Below are 13,126 nucleotides of genomic sequence, written 5' to 3'. Positions count from 1 at the left end.
TTTTCTCGGAAAGATATCGTAGTGATTTACTTTTGTGAAAGTTTCATTAAGATTTGAACAAGTCACAATTGCCTAGAATTTTTTGTATATTCGTATGGGAAACGAGTTTGGAAACTTCATAGCCAATTTTCTCAAATATACACCTTCGTTCTTGTTTTGCTGGAATATGTTCGGAATTTGAGATAAAACGGCATCAAGAAAAAAAAAATGTTGATTCAAATTATATGTCGAATGTTATGGGAATCAGGGTTGGGAAACAATCTGAAATTCACTCTACAGTTGCCAAACAAAGCCAATCACAGTCAGCGAAGTCAGTGAAACTCACGCCCATAGCTGCTGTAGGCAAAAAGCTTTGAAAATTGAAAAACACCCGTTGCTAAGGGCAACTCAAAATTACTGTCGAAAAATGTTCTATATCCCGCTGCATTTCCCGCATTTAGAGCATTCAATGACACTAACGATTTAGAAAATTCATTCACCCAACATAGGCTACTTGATGAGATTCACGTTTTTGAACTACTGTACCTGGAAGAGCCCAGATAGCCGTAGCGGTAAACGCGCAGCTATTCAGCAAGACTAAGCTGAGGGTCGTGGGTTCGAATCCCACCGGTCGAGGATCTTTTCGGGAGTATCTTCGTACCTGCCACACGATGTACACATGCAAAAATGCTCTCAGTTAATAAATGTGGTAGTGCTCATTAGAACACTAAGCTGAGAAGCAGGCTCTGTCTCAGTGGGGACGTAACGCCAGAAAGAAGAAGAACCTGGAAGAGCCACGTGATTTTCACGAAATTCAAGCCTACTACTATTACCATTCCCAGCACTGATGGGAATACATTACTTAGGTGACCCATCTTGTCATGGACTTTCATTTGTGAAATAAAGAACATTCTCCCGGTGTAATTATTTTTATTGATCATTGCCCATTGCTATTTATACTTGTAGTGTAAAGTCTATCAGTAAGTACAGTTCGTGTTTTATAATCGTTTTGTTCCATTTCTGATTCCTAGATATCCTGTCTAGACATCAGAAAAATATCACGGAATTCTGCAACCGTATTGTTGGTTAAACGTCTAAGCTTCATCATGCAATAAATTTCCATTCGTAAGTAATATATTTTCAACGGGATCTAAAATATAGGATACAGAAGGCTAAGATGAGCAAAAAGCATAACAAAAAACAGTTTACAGGAACTCCCAGAGTGCTCCACATCGAGACTAGATAAAGAGTGTGATTTTTTCCATCCTACACAATGGTCACACTGCGGTTTCTCCTTTTGGTGCTAACTCAGTTTTGTATTACGTCGATGAAGATCGCGTACCGGGCGCACATACAACCACATCAACAGCTGTCGAAACCTCAGCAGTAGCAGCAACAGCAGCCTTGGCCTCTGCAATCACATCCGGTTCTCTTATGACAATCATTTCCGGCATGCTTTGTACTTTATGTTGCACTTCGGTTTGAGGTTCCACTAGAGCCGGCTTTGCTGGAGATGGATCTTCTACAACTTTGATAAACTGTTGAGGCGCAGGAAGTTCTACTACCGTCGATATAGATACTTCAACATTTTCTGCTTCTATCGATTCTTCGTTTTCTGTAGTGATAACAATTGCAGGCGTTGGTATAGACTCAGACACATCAGTTTCTGCAGGCTTTGATTCTGGGAGACAACTAATTTGTATGACAGGGACTTCTGATGGTTCAACAGGACTGGATGATTCCTCAGCAGGTTCATTACATTGATTCGGTTCTGAATCTAAACTTGGGATATTTTCGATGAAAACAGGTTCAGTCGACTGCACAACGTCCACCAAAGTTTCGATGGCAGATTCTGGAACGTCTACTATCACCTCTTCCTGGCTCTGTGGATCCTGCTGCTCGACAATTTGTGTTTGCTTTGCGTTTGTTTGATCTTGATGTACAATATGAGAAGGTGTTGGTTGCTGTTCTTCCTCTTGGATTAGATCAGCTTCATTCTCTTCGTAGATCACATCACAAACTATAGGTGTAGATGCTGTCATAGGTTGGATCTGTATCTGAGGTTGATGCTGTTGTTGTTGCTGCTGCTGTTGTTGTTCGTCTTCTTCTATCACTATTTGATCATTCTGTTGATTTTGTTGCTGTTTGCCACGGTTCTTCGCTCTCCTCGGAGGTTGTGGAGGTTGTTGCTGCTGCATTTGCTGTTGATATAACCTTTGCTGCAGTTCCCTCTCGTGCAGTTGCATTTCTCGAAATTGTTCTGTTAAGAGTCTTAGATCACGGTCCTGGGACTCGATCACACTCTTCAATTCCTCGATCTGCTGCAAATCTTCCTGCCGAGGATCTCGACGTTCGTATCGCATTCGCATTTCCTCGAAACTGATGCCGGTGATGAGGGAATGGAAAAAAAACGAATTAGAATTGAAATCAAATTGGCTACAGAAGTAATCAACGACAATAAATTTTGAACTCGCGGATTGCATTCTAGCCTATTAGAATGATATGCATGAGATGATCGTGCCCTAACCGCATTAGTCACGATCGAATGATCGCACAAATGATAGATGAATGCTAATGCAAAACAGATATACACGTTAAAATATGAACAGATGCCAATGTCATACTCACAGATTCGTTAAACATCGACACTTTTTGTGCAAGGTTTGAATTTCCTGGGCATTTTTGGTATCGCGTGCCTCCAGACTGGTAATCGTGAACAGTTGTTCCTCGTGAAGGTCCTTCATTTCCCGCTGATGGCCGATCTTTAGCTCTCTTTCGTTTGTTGGAGGTGGGTGAGATTCGAGAATGGGAAGCATACATGGACATTGTTCGATATGATGGACATTAAAGTATGAGAAACAGAAACAGAACGGCAATTTCGAATGCAACAGGAAGTCGTTTAATAATACTGGAAGATTATTTGTGTGAAATATATGATTTCACATGAGTTAATTAGGTGCTGTGAGTTGCAGTAGTGAAATGGCATGTTTTATTACGACTGTTTTATGAGTCGTTATACAATACTGAGATCTAAGGGACCTTCGAGGTAGCCATGAAAACAATTTCTTGCTATGGTTCTCTAACTCGATAATGAAATACGGAATATCATGTAAAGGAGAATTGACTATAATATATTTTTACAAACAGCAACATTTATGACCATATCTCCCGGGGCACTTTGAACCTACTATAAAGTGGTCATGATAGTCAGTGGTTCTGTAAATGTTTCCGAAAGTATCACCTTAAAAACTCTGGAAATTTAATTCCCATATTGATATGGTTTCGCACACGTTACTCCGTCCATATACCACGTAGACAGAAAAATCTTAATTAAATTGGCTATTGCCTCCAGGACACCTGGAACCTACTATAGAGTGGTCTGTTCACCTAATGGTCTTGAATATATTCCCCGAAGTATCATCTTGAAGTTTGATGCCCTTTTTGATATAATTCTGGATAATATATTCATGATTGGAAACACAAACGTGGCTGAACATATTTTTCGGAACCAGGTTTACGGAAATAGCAATATTTCAGAAGGTTTCCAATGAATTTTGATGCACTACATTTTTAATTAATTCTAGTTTCTGTTAACATCTACATGTGTAAACATCTTCACATCGCACAAAATTACAAGCGATCGTAAAAAATGTGATATGAATAGGGTCGATGTACCAATAGCCGCATAGCTAAGAACAAATATTCGTATGAAATCGAAAAATAACGCTAGCGTCATTATTATTACATAATCTGAAAGATTTTTATCTTGGTTTTGTGGGAAAAATATGAAAACTGCGAAAACTCATATGTTTGTATTTATTATTGCGTGTACCACTATAGGAATACATATGCCTTTAGTAGCACTATTTCTAATTTCAGTTCCTATAGTAGCACTAGCATCACGGCGTTGGCAAAATACTTATCAAAACCGTATTTTTACAATACTTTTATATTTTTCCTACAAAGTTTGAATCAAAAGCTTTCGTTTGATGTAAAAAAAGTTCTTAATTCATTAATTATTTCGTATAATAAAAAATAGTTTCTCTCAGTAGTGCTACTATAGGAATAATAGGTTTACTATAGGCGCAAGGGAGCTCAAATTTTAAGCAAAACTAATTATTTCGATCATTTTTTGAACAAAAGCAATGTTTCAATGGTTCTTAGATAAATAGCTCCTGACCTTCATGTCAAAAAAATATTTTGAAAAGATTTCTAACAAAACGGCCGTAAAAAGCCACTAGTGCAACTATAGGGGACTGTCCACTAAGGAAACACTGACCCTATGACATTGGAAAATCCGGAACATCTCGTATGCACGGTAAGTTACTGAGACTAGACCATATTTACCATCGAATGCTTCTGGATGAAAAATATTTGAATTTAGTAAAAATTTTGCGTAACTTAATCGTTTTGCCTATGCCCTGTATATTCAGCGCGAACGGATCTCTAGCTTTGTGCTCTTGAAAATTCGGAATTATAAACTTTACAATGAAATATACATATATTGAATAATTAAGAACAATATTTAATATCTTGGAATTAAATGTTATACAGTCATCTCTCCCTTACTCGATATTCCGTATCTCGATATCGAGTTAGAGAACCATAGTAAAAGTTGGTTTTCATGGCTACCTCGATGGTCCCTTGGATCGCATTTGCACTGGTTTTGTGTTCTGTAACTCGATACCTCCCTAACTCGATGGTCCCTTCAATATCGAGTTATGGAGAGATGACTGTAGTACTAAATTCAATTTTGATTTGCCTACAGATATTTCACTAACCTCAAAGATTTATTATAAACATGTTTTACAAATAAAGGTGGTAAAAGCTCAACATAAAAAACATTGAAGGTTCAGGGATTAAAGAGCAGTTCATGTGTTGAAAATGGAATAAATGAATTATTTTCATTTTGAATTTTTGTGCTGAGGGTTAACCTGACCAATGTTATTGGATGCTTCATTGTTAATTTGACCATGAAAGGAGCAAAAATAAGTTCAGTGAATATTGTTTGGTCATTTATTTAAATTTTTCCTTATAAAGTTTACGATAACTGAATGCTACAATATTTGTTGGCAAACTAAAAGCAGTATTAAGTGAATATCGTTATCGAATACAACGGTAACACATTATTTTTATTTTGTATTTTTATAATAATGCATTCAAATCCCAATAATAACAGTCAAAAATGCTCTGGATTGGATATCACCGGGTGTCTAAAAATGCACGTCCCATTCTGGTCTAATGCATATCGGAACTCTGTATCACGTGGGTGTGGGAAAATCTACATCTTCAAAAATAACAAAAAATCGTCAGCGATCAATCCCGATTGATCATTCGCAGCTGGAGGTACACAATAAGCCCCAGAGTCATTATGAACGTGAGCACAGCCAACGAGAGGGAATGTGACTGGTAGTAGATCACAAGTGCCGGAAATATCGGATACGCTCCCTTGACAAATTCCACCAACAGATGAGCGAGATTCGCTAGTGGCCCTAACGGTGTGCAATGATCGCAATCTGTGAATCTTCTGGTTGAGTTGCAGTTGTTGTTAATATCGCGCATCGATGAAAATGGTGATTCCACTTTGTTTTGTATGCTTTCGGTTTTGTAACGAAAAAAGAACGAGCCGAGTGTTTGATTGATTTGATTTTTTCAAGAATGGCGAACGAGCATTTACAGTGCACATATGACAATACGAACGTTTTACAGTTATTAAAATTGACAGCACACATAAATGGAGGTCATGAAATGAAAAGAAAAAGAGCAAAAAGAAAAAAATAATGCTATTAATTCAAAAATGAAATATGGCTGCTCGGCAAGCAGACAAATTAACGTTGAATGTTAGCAACACATTGACACTTAAAACCGACAACAGAATGTGGTTAAAAAGATATTAATGAATGACATTGTTCAGATAGTCAAGGATGCTCAAAATATGTGCATTGCTTTCATTCAGTTTGATTTCATGACGTTAAGGATGATGATCTCTCCATTGCTTTGGATGATGGGGTCAGTACAATTCGAGATGGTCGTGAATATTACTCTAACTTGACAAAGTTTAAATCAAATCAAGAACAACACTGCAGTCATACAGTGTTTTCCTGTATGATTATTGGAAATATACAAAACGAGAAGACAGATGACCTTACTCGCATACAAAACAAAATGTAGAGCTAAAGGTGTGAGATAGTTTCAATTGGTGGTTGAGTTTAACATGAAGTGGTTAGACAAGCTTCTTTTAGTTCTATTTCTACCGCAAAAATGATGAAGATGTGGCAGGATAAAAACGCATATGCATCGAAAGGTTGACATCAAATACGTAAAAGATGCTGGCGACGATGGAAATGGGGACACGTACCTGATTTCATTTTCAGCTTCCTGAAGACGGTTTCTTTGTCGGGAGTCCATCAGTTGGAGTGCTTCTTCCTTCTCGTTCACCAAATTCTTCCATTGTTGTTCTGCAAACGAAACTGATTAGCAGATGTACAAGTAAAATTTTGTCGAAAATCTCAACAAACCCAATTCTTTCTTGTGTGTAGCTTTCAGCAATTCGGTTGTATCGGACAATTCCCGTTGGAACTCTTCCTGTACTTGCTGTATTCTCAGACTAAAGTGTTGCTCCATCTCGAACTTTTCCTTCTCGTATTGTTCTTTGAGATTATCTAAAATACAATGAATTGCTGTTGACTATCCCGCCAAACTTGAAATGTTAAAAACTTACCAATAATTTGATCCCTCTTGGAAACTTCTTTGGCCAAAATAGTCTCATGCTCTCGTTCTGCTCGTTCTACAAACATTCGAGACTGCACTAGTCTGTGATCCGCTTCCGTTTGGGCAGCCTCCATCGCTTGTTTTTGCAACTGGATTGTGCTTTTCAGTGATTCAATCTGCAATGTATCCACTTTAGCTTCCAATTTATCGCAATTTTTCAAATCCCACCCCAACATACCTCTTCTTTGAGTTGCCTCTCGCGCATGTTGAACTTGTGCTTGAGCGCTTCCGTTTCCTCCAGGGCTTCCCGTTTGAACTTGTTGATGGCGGCAACTCGCTCCTCGATGTACATCTGCTCCAGTTCCATCTTTAGGCGATTCATCTCGTGAAGCAACCGATCCTCCCACTGCATTGCAATCTCTCCTCGAGCGATTTCTATTCGGTTGAGAGCCTCACGCTCCTTTTCACATAGTTGGCTAGAGTAGAGATCGGTTTGAATGAACGTGAAATCAAGCCATAGCTAGTCTACTTACTATTCACAGCGGTTCTTGATCTGTTGCACCTTAACAATTTCCGCTTCCAGTTTGTTATTGGCCATCAGCAAGTCGGCCTTGAGTTGGTCAATCTGGCGCGTCATTGTCTTCAGTGCCTCCTTTTGGTCGTAAGTCAACCCTCGTAACTGGGCCACCTCCGCTTCGTAAGATCTTAGGTGTTTGGCCTGTGAATTTTGAAAGATATGATTTAATAATCAATATGTTTTTAATTGTATCAAATAATTTTAGAGCTACTAATAATATTACGTTAAGTCAAAGAAAATTAACATATTTACGACTCTTTCTAAGCTAGCCCTTTCCCTATTGATTTCTTGGAAATATGCAAATCAGTCTGCAAACATGAATGAGGAATGAACTGAACAAAAACAAAGTGTTTCCTAGATATCTTCGCCGTGAATTTAGCTTTCAGAATACGGTTATAAAGCATGGAAGCTGATAATTCAGGCAAGAAAATTAGTTGCCATCTTTTTCAATGTTTCCGAAGCTTAACAAAAAATCTTGTAAAAGTTGTTTATGACTTTTTATCAAAACCTCCATGAGTCGATATTTGAAGAGACCATCGACTCATAGAAATACAGTCGCCTCTCCACATCTCGATATCTAAGGGACCATCGAGATACGGAGAGATCGAGACAAAGAACACATTTCTGAAAACCATTCCGTTACCAGGAAAATAATAAGCAGCCTTCTGAAATTTTTTTTAATCACTAAAATCTACTATAGTCACCTTTGATTATGGTCATATCGATATACGGAGAGAAAATTTGGAACGAAAAATCAACAGGAGCACATCGAGACATGGAGATATCTAGATAAGGAGGATATCGAGATATGGAGAGAGAAAATGTATGCAGACTGAAGGGACCGATGAAATCATCGACAAAGGGAGATATTCCTTAATGAATATCTATGCTTATCAGTAGAAAAACATGAAAGTCAAAGATAGCTTAGAATATTTTTTTGTGAAATCAGAAAAACACGTAAGGTACCGTGGGGTAAGAGTTATTAAATAAATAGTTTACTTCATCTTCATTCTACTACACTTCAAATCATTGTTTGTTTCGTTTTTTTGTGATTGCTATGTATTGAGTATGAGGAACCATTGGCGTAGGAACAGGGGGGCCAGGGGGGCCTGGCCCCCTCCAGGATCATCCAGCCCCCCCCCAGATTTTTTGATGCCAATAAAAAATAAAAATAAAAAAAAAACAATTTGACATGAAGCAATTTTTTTATCAATCATAGTACATGACATCTTGTTATTGACAAAAATTTCTTCAGTAGTTATGTTATTTTATGTTGTACAACTTTAGTGAGGAAACCTCGCTTGCCTTAAACAGCATCAGCGTGATAGTTCTGACTTCGATGAATCGCGCAGCAACCGAAAATTTAACCGTCCAGCTGTCGATCGATTGATTACTGTTAGAACTAGCTTCTTGTTGTATGCGATAAGCGCAATTTTTCAACATATCCGTTACAAAAAATACCGTAGTAAAAATAGCGTCAATATCATGGGCGTGTGATTCCTAAAATTCGTTTTTTTATCTGAATAATCCAAATAATGCTATTTCAGCAAAAAGCAACACGTTCACTGCATTCTGATTCTCATGTCTTTGGAGGAAACCCTGTTCGATGTGTTCGGTGATTGCGTAAGGAGTTATAAGGGGGCGTGGTTTCTTACGCGCGATACCTATTATTTTCAATTTTCATACAAAAAAGGAGGGAGGTTTGATAAATTTCCTTAATTGTCTTACGTAATTAATGGATAATGGATAATAATTACTGAATGATTTTCTCAGACCAGGGTTGCGATGGATCTTCTTCGTGAACAATGATCGACGCATCTTCGCGATCCAACATTCGCCAAAATTCATTTTTCATTTTTGCGTCACGAAGAGCATCGCAAAAAGCGAACGGATGCAACGTCGAAGAAGCAAAATGAATACACCGATAAGTGGTTCGCGAAGCCTCTCCTCTCGTAGGATTCATTTATCCACGTGCTGTTCATTCTCATGATTCATAGGCCAGGGGAAGTGGTTCACCTAGAGTGAATTTCTGTCAGAGAAAAAGTAGATTTTGTATGAGATTTGACAGAAAAATGAATGACAAGTTCATCCACTTCTCCTAGCCTATTGCAAGGTTGCTTCTTCTCGTAAAGTCAAACAAACACTCCACGCTAAGCCAGTTCCACGCAGCGCATGTGTTAAAACTACACAGAATGAGGCAACCAATGCAGAACTGGCTGACTGAGTGAAAATCATGAGTAGGTCGCACTAATTCTGTGAGTTGCCGACGTTTTCGCCTTCGGCTGTCCGAGATCGATGGAAAGGGAACTGTCAATGATATCCCGCGTGGTAGCAAACAGTTGGCCGTTGGTAAGATGGGGAGTTTTCTGAGATGTTTTCTAGCGAAAAGCCGGAAGCTGGTCGCAAATGCGAAAGTTTTTTCCCCATTTGCTTCCGCTTCGGCCATTCAAATGAAAAAATCTCTGAAAATCATTAAAATTGGAATGTTTTTTTTTAATGTTTTCAGAAGCAAAACAAAAATGGAAACGAATTCCGCATTCCAAGCGTTCCTCCTCTGTGCGCAATTCACTTATTCAGTTATATTTACCACCGTTTGCACAAAACTGTGTACAGCCCCTTTGCACAGAATCTGTGCTGCACGAAAAGAGGCCAATTTTGTGCGCTCGGCACTCATTTTTGAGCGGAGCAAGTTTAGCGTGATTGTTGCAAGCCCATATGAAGATGATCGAAACGAATATTTTTCTGTTCTTCGCGAAGAGCAGGCGGCGTGGATCGTACCGTTCACATTACCAAGCGATGGAAAATCACCCGATGATAGCGTCGGGAGAAACAGCTATCCGAAAATGAAACACGAACGAATGAAGCGCCCGAACGGTTGTTTGTGTTTATTCGCAGATTCTGTTTTGATGCCTACGAAAATTCATCGTGCCTCGCGTTTCCGATCGTTGTTCAGCAACATTGTCTCAGACAAAATATAGCGAGCATTTATATCGAAAAATAAGGCTGAACATCCAAGGAATTTCGGCATAGCTAATTTTTTTCAGATGAATGGCAGAAATTTAACCTGGTGTAAAAAAATGTAACAAAATTGTATTCCAGCAATGAATTCTCTCTTTATTTTAATTTTCAGTTTTGAAGTATTTTTGCTTGAATAAATATATTGCTTAAACTATTTATACTTTTCCGAAAAAAAACTTATTCCATATATTATTTGTTTAATTTGCATTTTTTTTTTTTCAAAAAACATCTTGATATTCTTTATAGAATTTTAATATAATCATATTCCACAAGGCATATTGAAGGGTGGCTTCAGAACTTGCAAATCTCTTGGAAAATAGTCAAATAATATTGGGGGACTTGTACATACTTGTTTACTTTTTATTAGCAAATTGATTTCGAGAATTTCTTTCGGAATCTACCTAAAAAATATTACTTTTGAAAAATTGTCAAAAGTTCAGTTCTCTTCGGAATTCCTCCAAGAAATCATTGACTCTGTCAAATCAAATACTGAAGTATTTCGCTGAAAGTTCAATTAGATTTTTTTCTGTAAATTTATGTAAACATATTAGGACAAATTATCCCGCAAAATTTATCAAAAGTCCTTAAGAAATGTTCACAAAATATTTTACAAATTGCGTCAAAAATTCTTCTATGTTTTTTCTAGAAATTTTGCTTCAAATCCATGGATTATTCAATAATTGGGAAGAATATTGTTTTAGAAATGTTTCTTGACTTCGAATCTTCAGAGAAAATTTGTTGGGAACCCCCAGGAAAACTTTTGCTTGTGGAATAAGCATAGAGGTATAGGAATCTGTAGAGAAACATGTAGCAAAATTTCATAAAGATATTTGTATTGCTCTTCCATAAAACACTTCTTTAGAAATAATTTCTAAAGATTCATATTACGAAAACCAGAATTCAAGGAAGGTAAGATTTCAAGGATAATTTCTAAATAAGATTCTGATTGGCCTTCTCGAGAAATTTGTTTTATTTGTAAATTCATTAGAGAGGTTCAAACTATCCTGTAATTTACCTATAGAGAAAAGATAAGAAATTATCCTTTATAATACCATTGCCCATCTATTCTTCTACCAGCTTCAACATTTTGTTGTTTGTCCTTCATTCGCATGACACTTTGAGAAACTTCGTACAAAAATCTTTCCATACTCTTGAAAGCATCGTTTTAAGGAATCTAAACAAAGGTAAATTATAGGAGTTTTGAAAAATTGTAGAATTCTTATACTATGGTTTCTGATTCCCCTGAAAGTCCATCAGGAATTCTTCAAAATAAATTTAAAGTAATGCCTAAGTTTCCCCTAAGATTTTAGGTAACTAAAATCTTACATTCGAATTTAACCACAGTACCAGGCTTGGGAACTGTGAGCACAATTTGCCACAGCTCATCGATTCTGCCAGTCAACCAAAACACAAAGCAGCAGCAGCATCAATACCATCAGGTGTTGCGCTGCCAACGGTTCACACACTGCTTGACTGTTTTTGTCTCTCCACTATGATCGTTTTCGGGCAGCCATCTCGAGGTGAATGATTGAAAAAAACGTTAAATAATTCAATCGCTAATATTTCGCTTGTGTTTTCAACTAATTGAAATCTATTAGCGCTAACAGCAAGAGCACACTCATTCCGTTGCGATACATATAAAAAAGTTCAATTTCATGCTACCATTATCGAGCAAAAATGCAAAACCCCGAAAACCGGAAAAATCGTGTCACCACTGTGCTCGAGTCATTTCGCATTCGGGCTAGAAAAAACGTTGCGAAGAAGAAGATTACAGTTTTGAAGAGCTGTGACAGTTTTTTTTTATTTAAACGGCCATGGTTTGCTTTGGATTTTGATGGTCGTGTAGAAAAATGTGAATGTCGAGGTGATAAATGTTTGCTACAGTACATTTCCCATCCCTGCACAGTACAGCTTCGGTTACGTTCTTAAGAGTTGTGTGTAGTCTTTCGATTCCATTGCATGCTCTTGTGGGGTGAGAAATGGAATCAAGACCAGTCGTGTTCGGTCCGCGTGATGCGAGTGTGAAAAAAGAATCGCGTTTCTTAGTTAGTCCGTTGGCAGTAACTAAAGCTGAATGTGGGTTGTGGCTGCTCGATCGAGGACGAAGAATCAATTTGTGAGCTCGTTTCATGCTTTTATTCCAAAACTGTAAAATATATATGACTGTACATTAAATAGTTACAACGGTGGGACGTAAATATAATTTTTCAACAAACTATGAATGGTTTGTCACTGTGAGTGTCGCAATGGACTCTTATTGATAAATTATTTACGTCTTACAGATTTTTTTTCTTTCATAATTAATTTACTGAAATGTAATGATTTTTTTGTAATTAAAACAAAACTTTGAAAGGTTCGCCACTGCAAGTGTCGGCATAAGCGTGTTTTGTGTTTGTCAAGCCAGTCGAGTTTGTATTTCTTTTCATATCAGTGGAACATTGTAACACATGCTATCGTCCTGACAGCTGTAGAATGTTGTGTTGAGCTATTTGTTCAATAAGCTTCGAGTGGTTCGTCACGTCAAGTGTCGACATTTTTTTTTGCTACTTTGTAATTTTTCATATCAATTGCAATATATTTAAAAGCATGTTTATATCTCACAAAAAATTGTATATCATGGTCTAATTGGTTATCAAAGTGAATCCTGTGACCCAACGATCCTTTCCAATAACAATTGTCCCTCCCAGTGACCTTTGTGGAGATGTAGAGGCAAACATGGTCACCAAATAGCAAAGGTTACACACTAACATACCTTCCCCCAATCCCACCTGACTGCAAGGACGTGGCCTGCGCCGTTATTAAGCCTTCATGAATAGAGGCACTGAATTATGCACACTGACG

At 37.7% G+C, this 13,126-nt stretch overlaps 1 protein-coding gene across 5 annotated transcripts in view; it reads right to left on the bottom strand.

Moving 5' to 3' along the window:
* Positions 1-892: 892 nt before the first annotated feature.
* The window catches only part of LOC5564138 (trichohyalin), an 88,102-nt gene continuing 75,868 nt past the window's right edge, over positions 893-13,126 (bottom strand). For 2 of the 5 annotated variants that reach the window (XM_021855370.1, XM_021855367.1), the window contains 7 exons: positions 7,224-7,408; positions 6,929-7,166; positions 6,701-6,866; positions 6,498-6,641; positions 6,338-6,437; positions 2,608-2,751; positions 893-2,358 (listed from right to left, as the gene is read on the bottom strand). In XM_021855370.1, coding sequence (XP_021711062.1) covers positions 1,299-2,358; positions 2,608-2,751; positions 6,338-6,437; positions 6,498-6,641; positions 6,701-6,866; positions 6,929-7,166; positions 7,224-7,408 — 2,037 coding nt within the window. In that variant the 3' untranslated portion in view covers positions 893-1,298. Of the gene's footprint in view, positions 2,359-2,607; positions 2,752-4,981; positions 5,576-6,337; positions 6,438-6,497; positions 6,642-6,700; positions 6,867-6,928; positions 7,167-7,223; positions 7,409-13,126 lie in introns of those variants that run through there. The other 3 variants (XR_002502723.1, XM_021855368.1, XM_021855369.1) reach the window with 3 other exon arrangements.

The sequence above is a fragment of the Aedes aegypti genome, chromosome 3 (assembly GCF_002204515.2).
Source record: "Aedes aegypti strain LVP_AGWG chromosome 3, AaegL5.0 Primary Assembly, whole genome shotgun sequence".
Taxonomy (NCBI): domain Eukaryota; kingdom Metazoa; phylum Arthropoda; class Insecta; order Diptera; family Culicidae; genus Aedes; species Aedes aegypti.
Note: the sequence above shows the minus strand (reverse complement) of the source record. Positions and strands in the feature narration are given on the sequence as shown.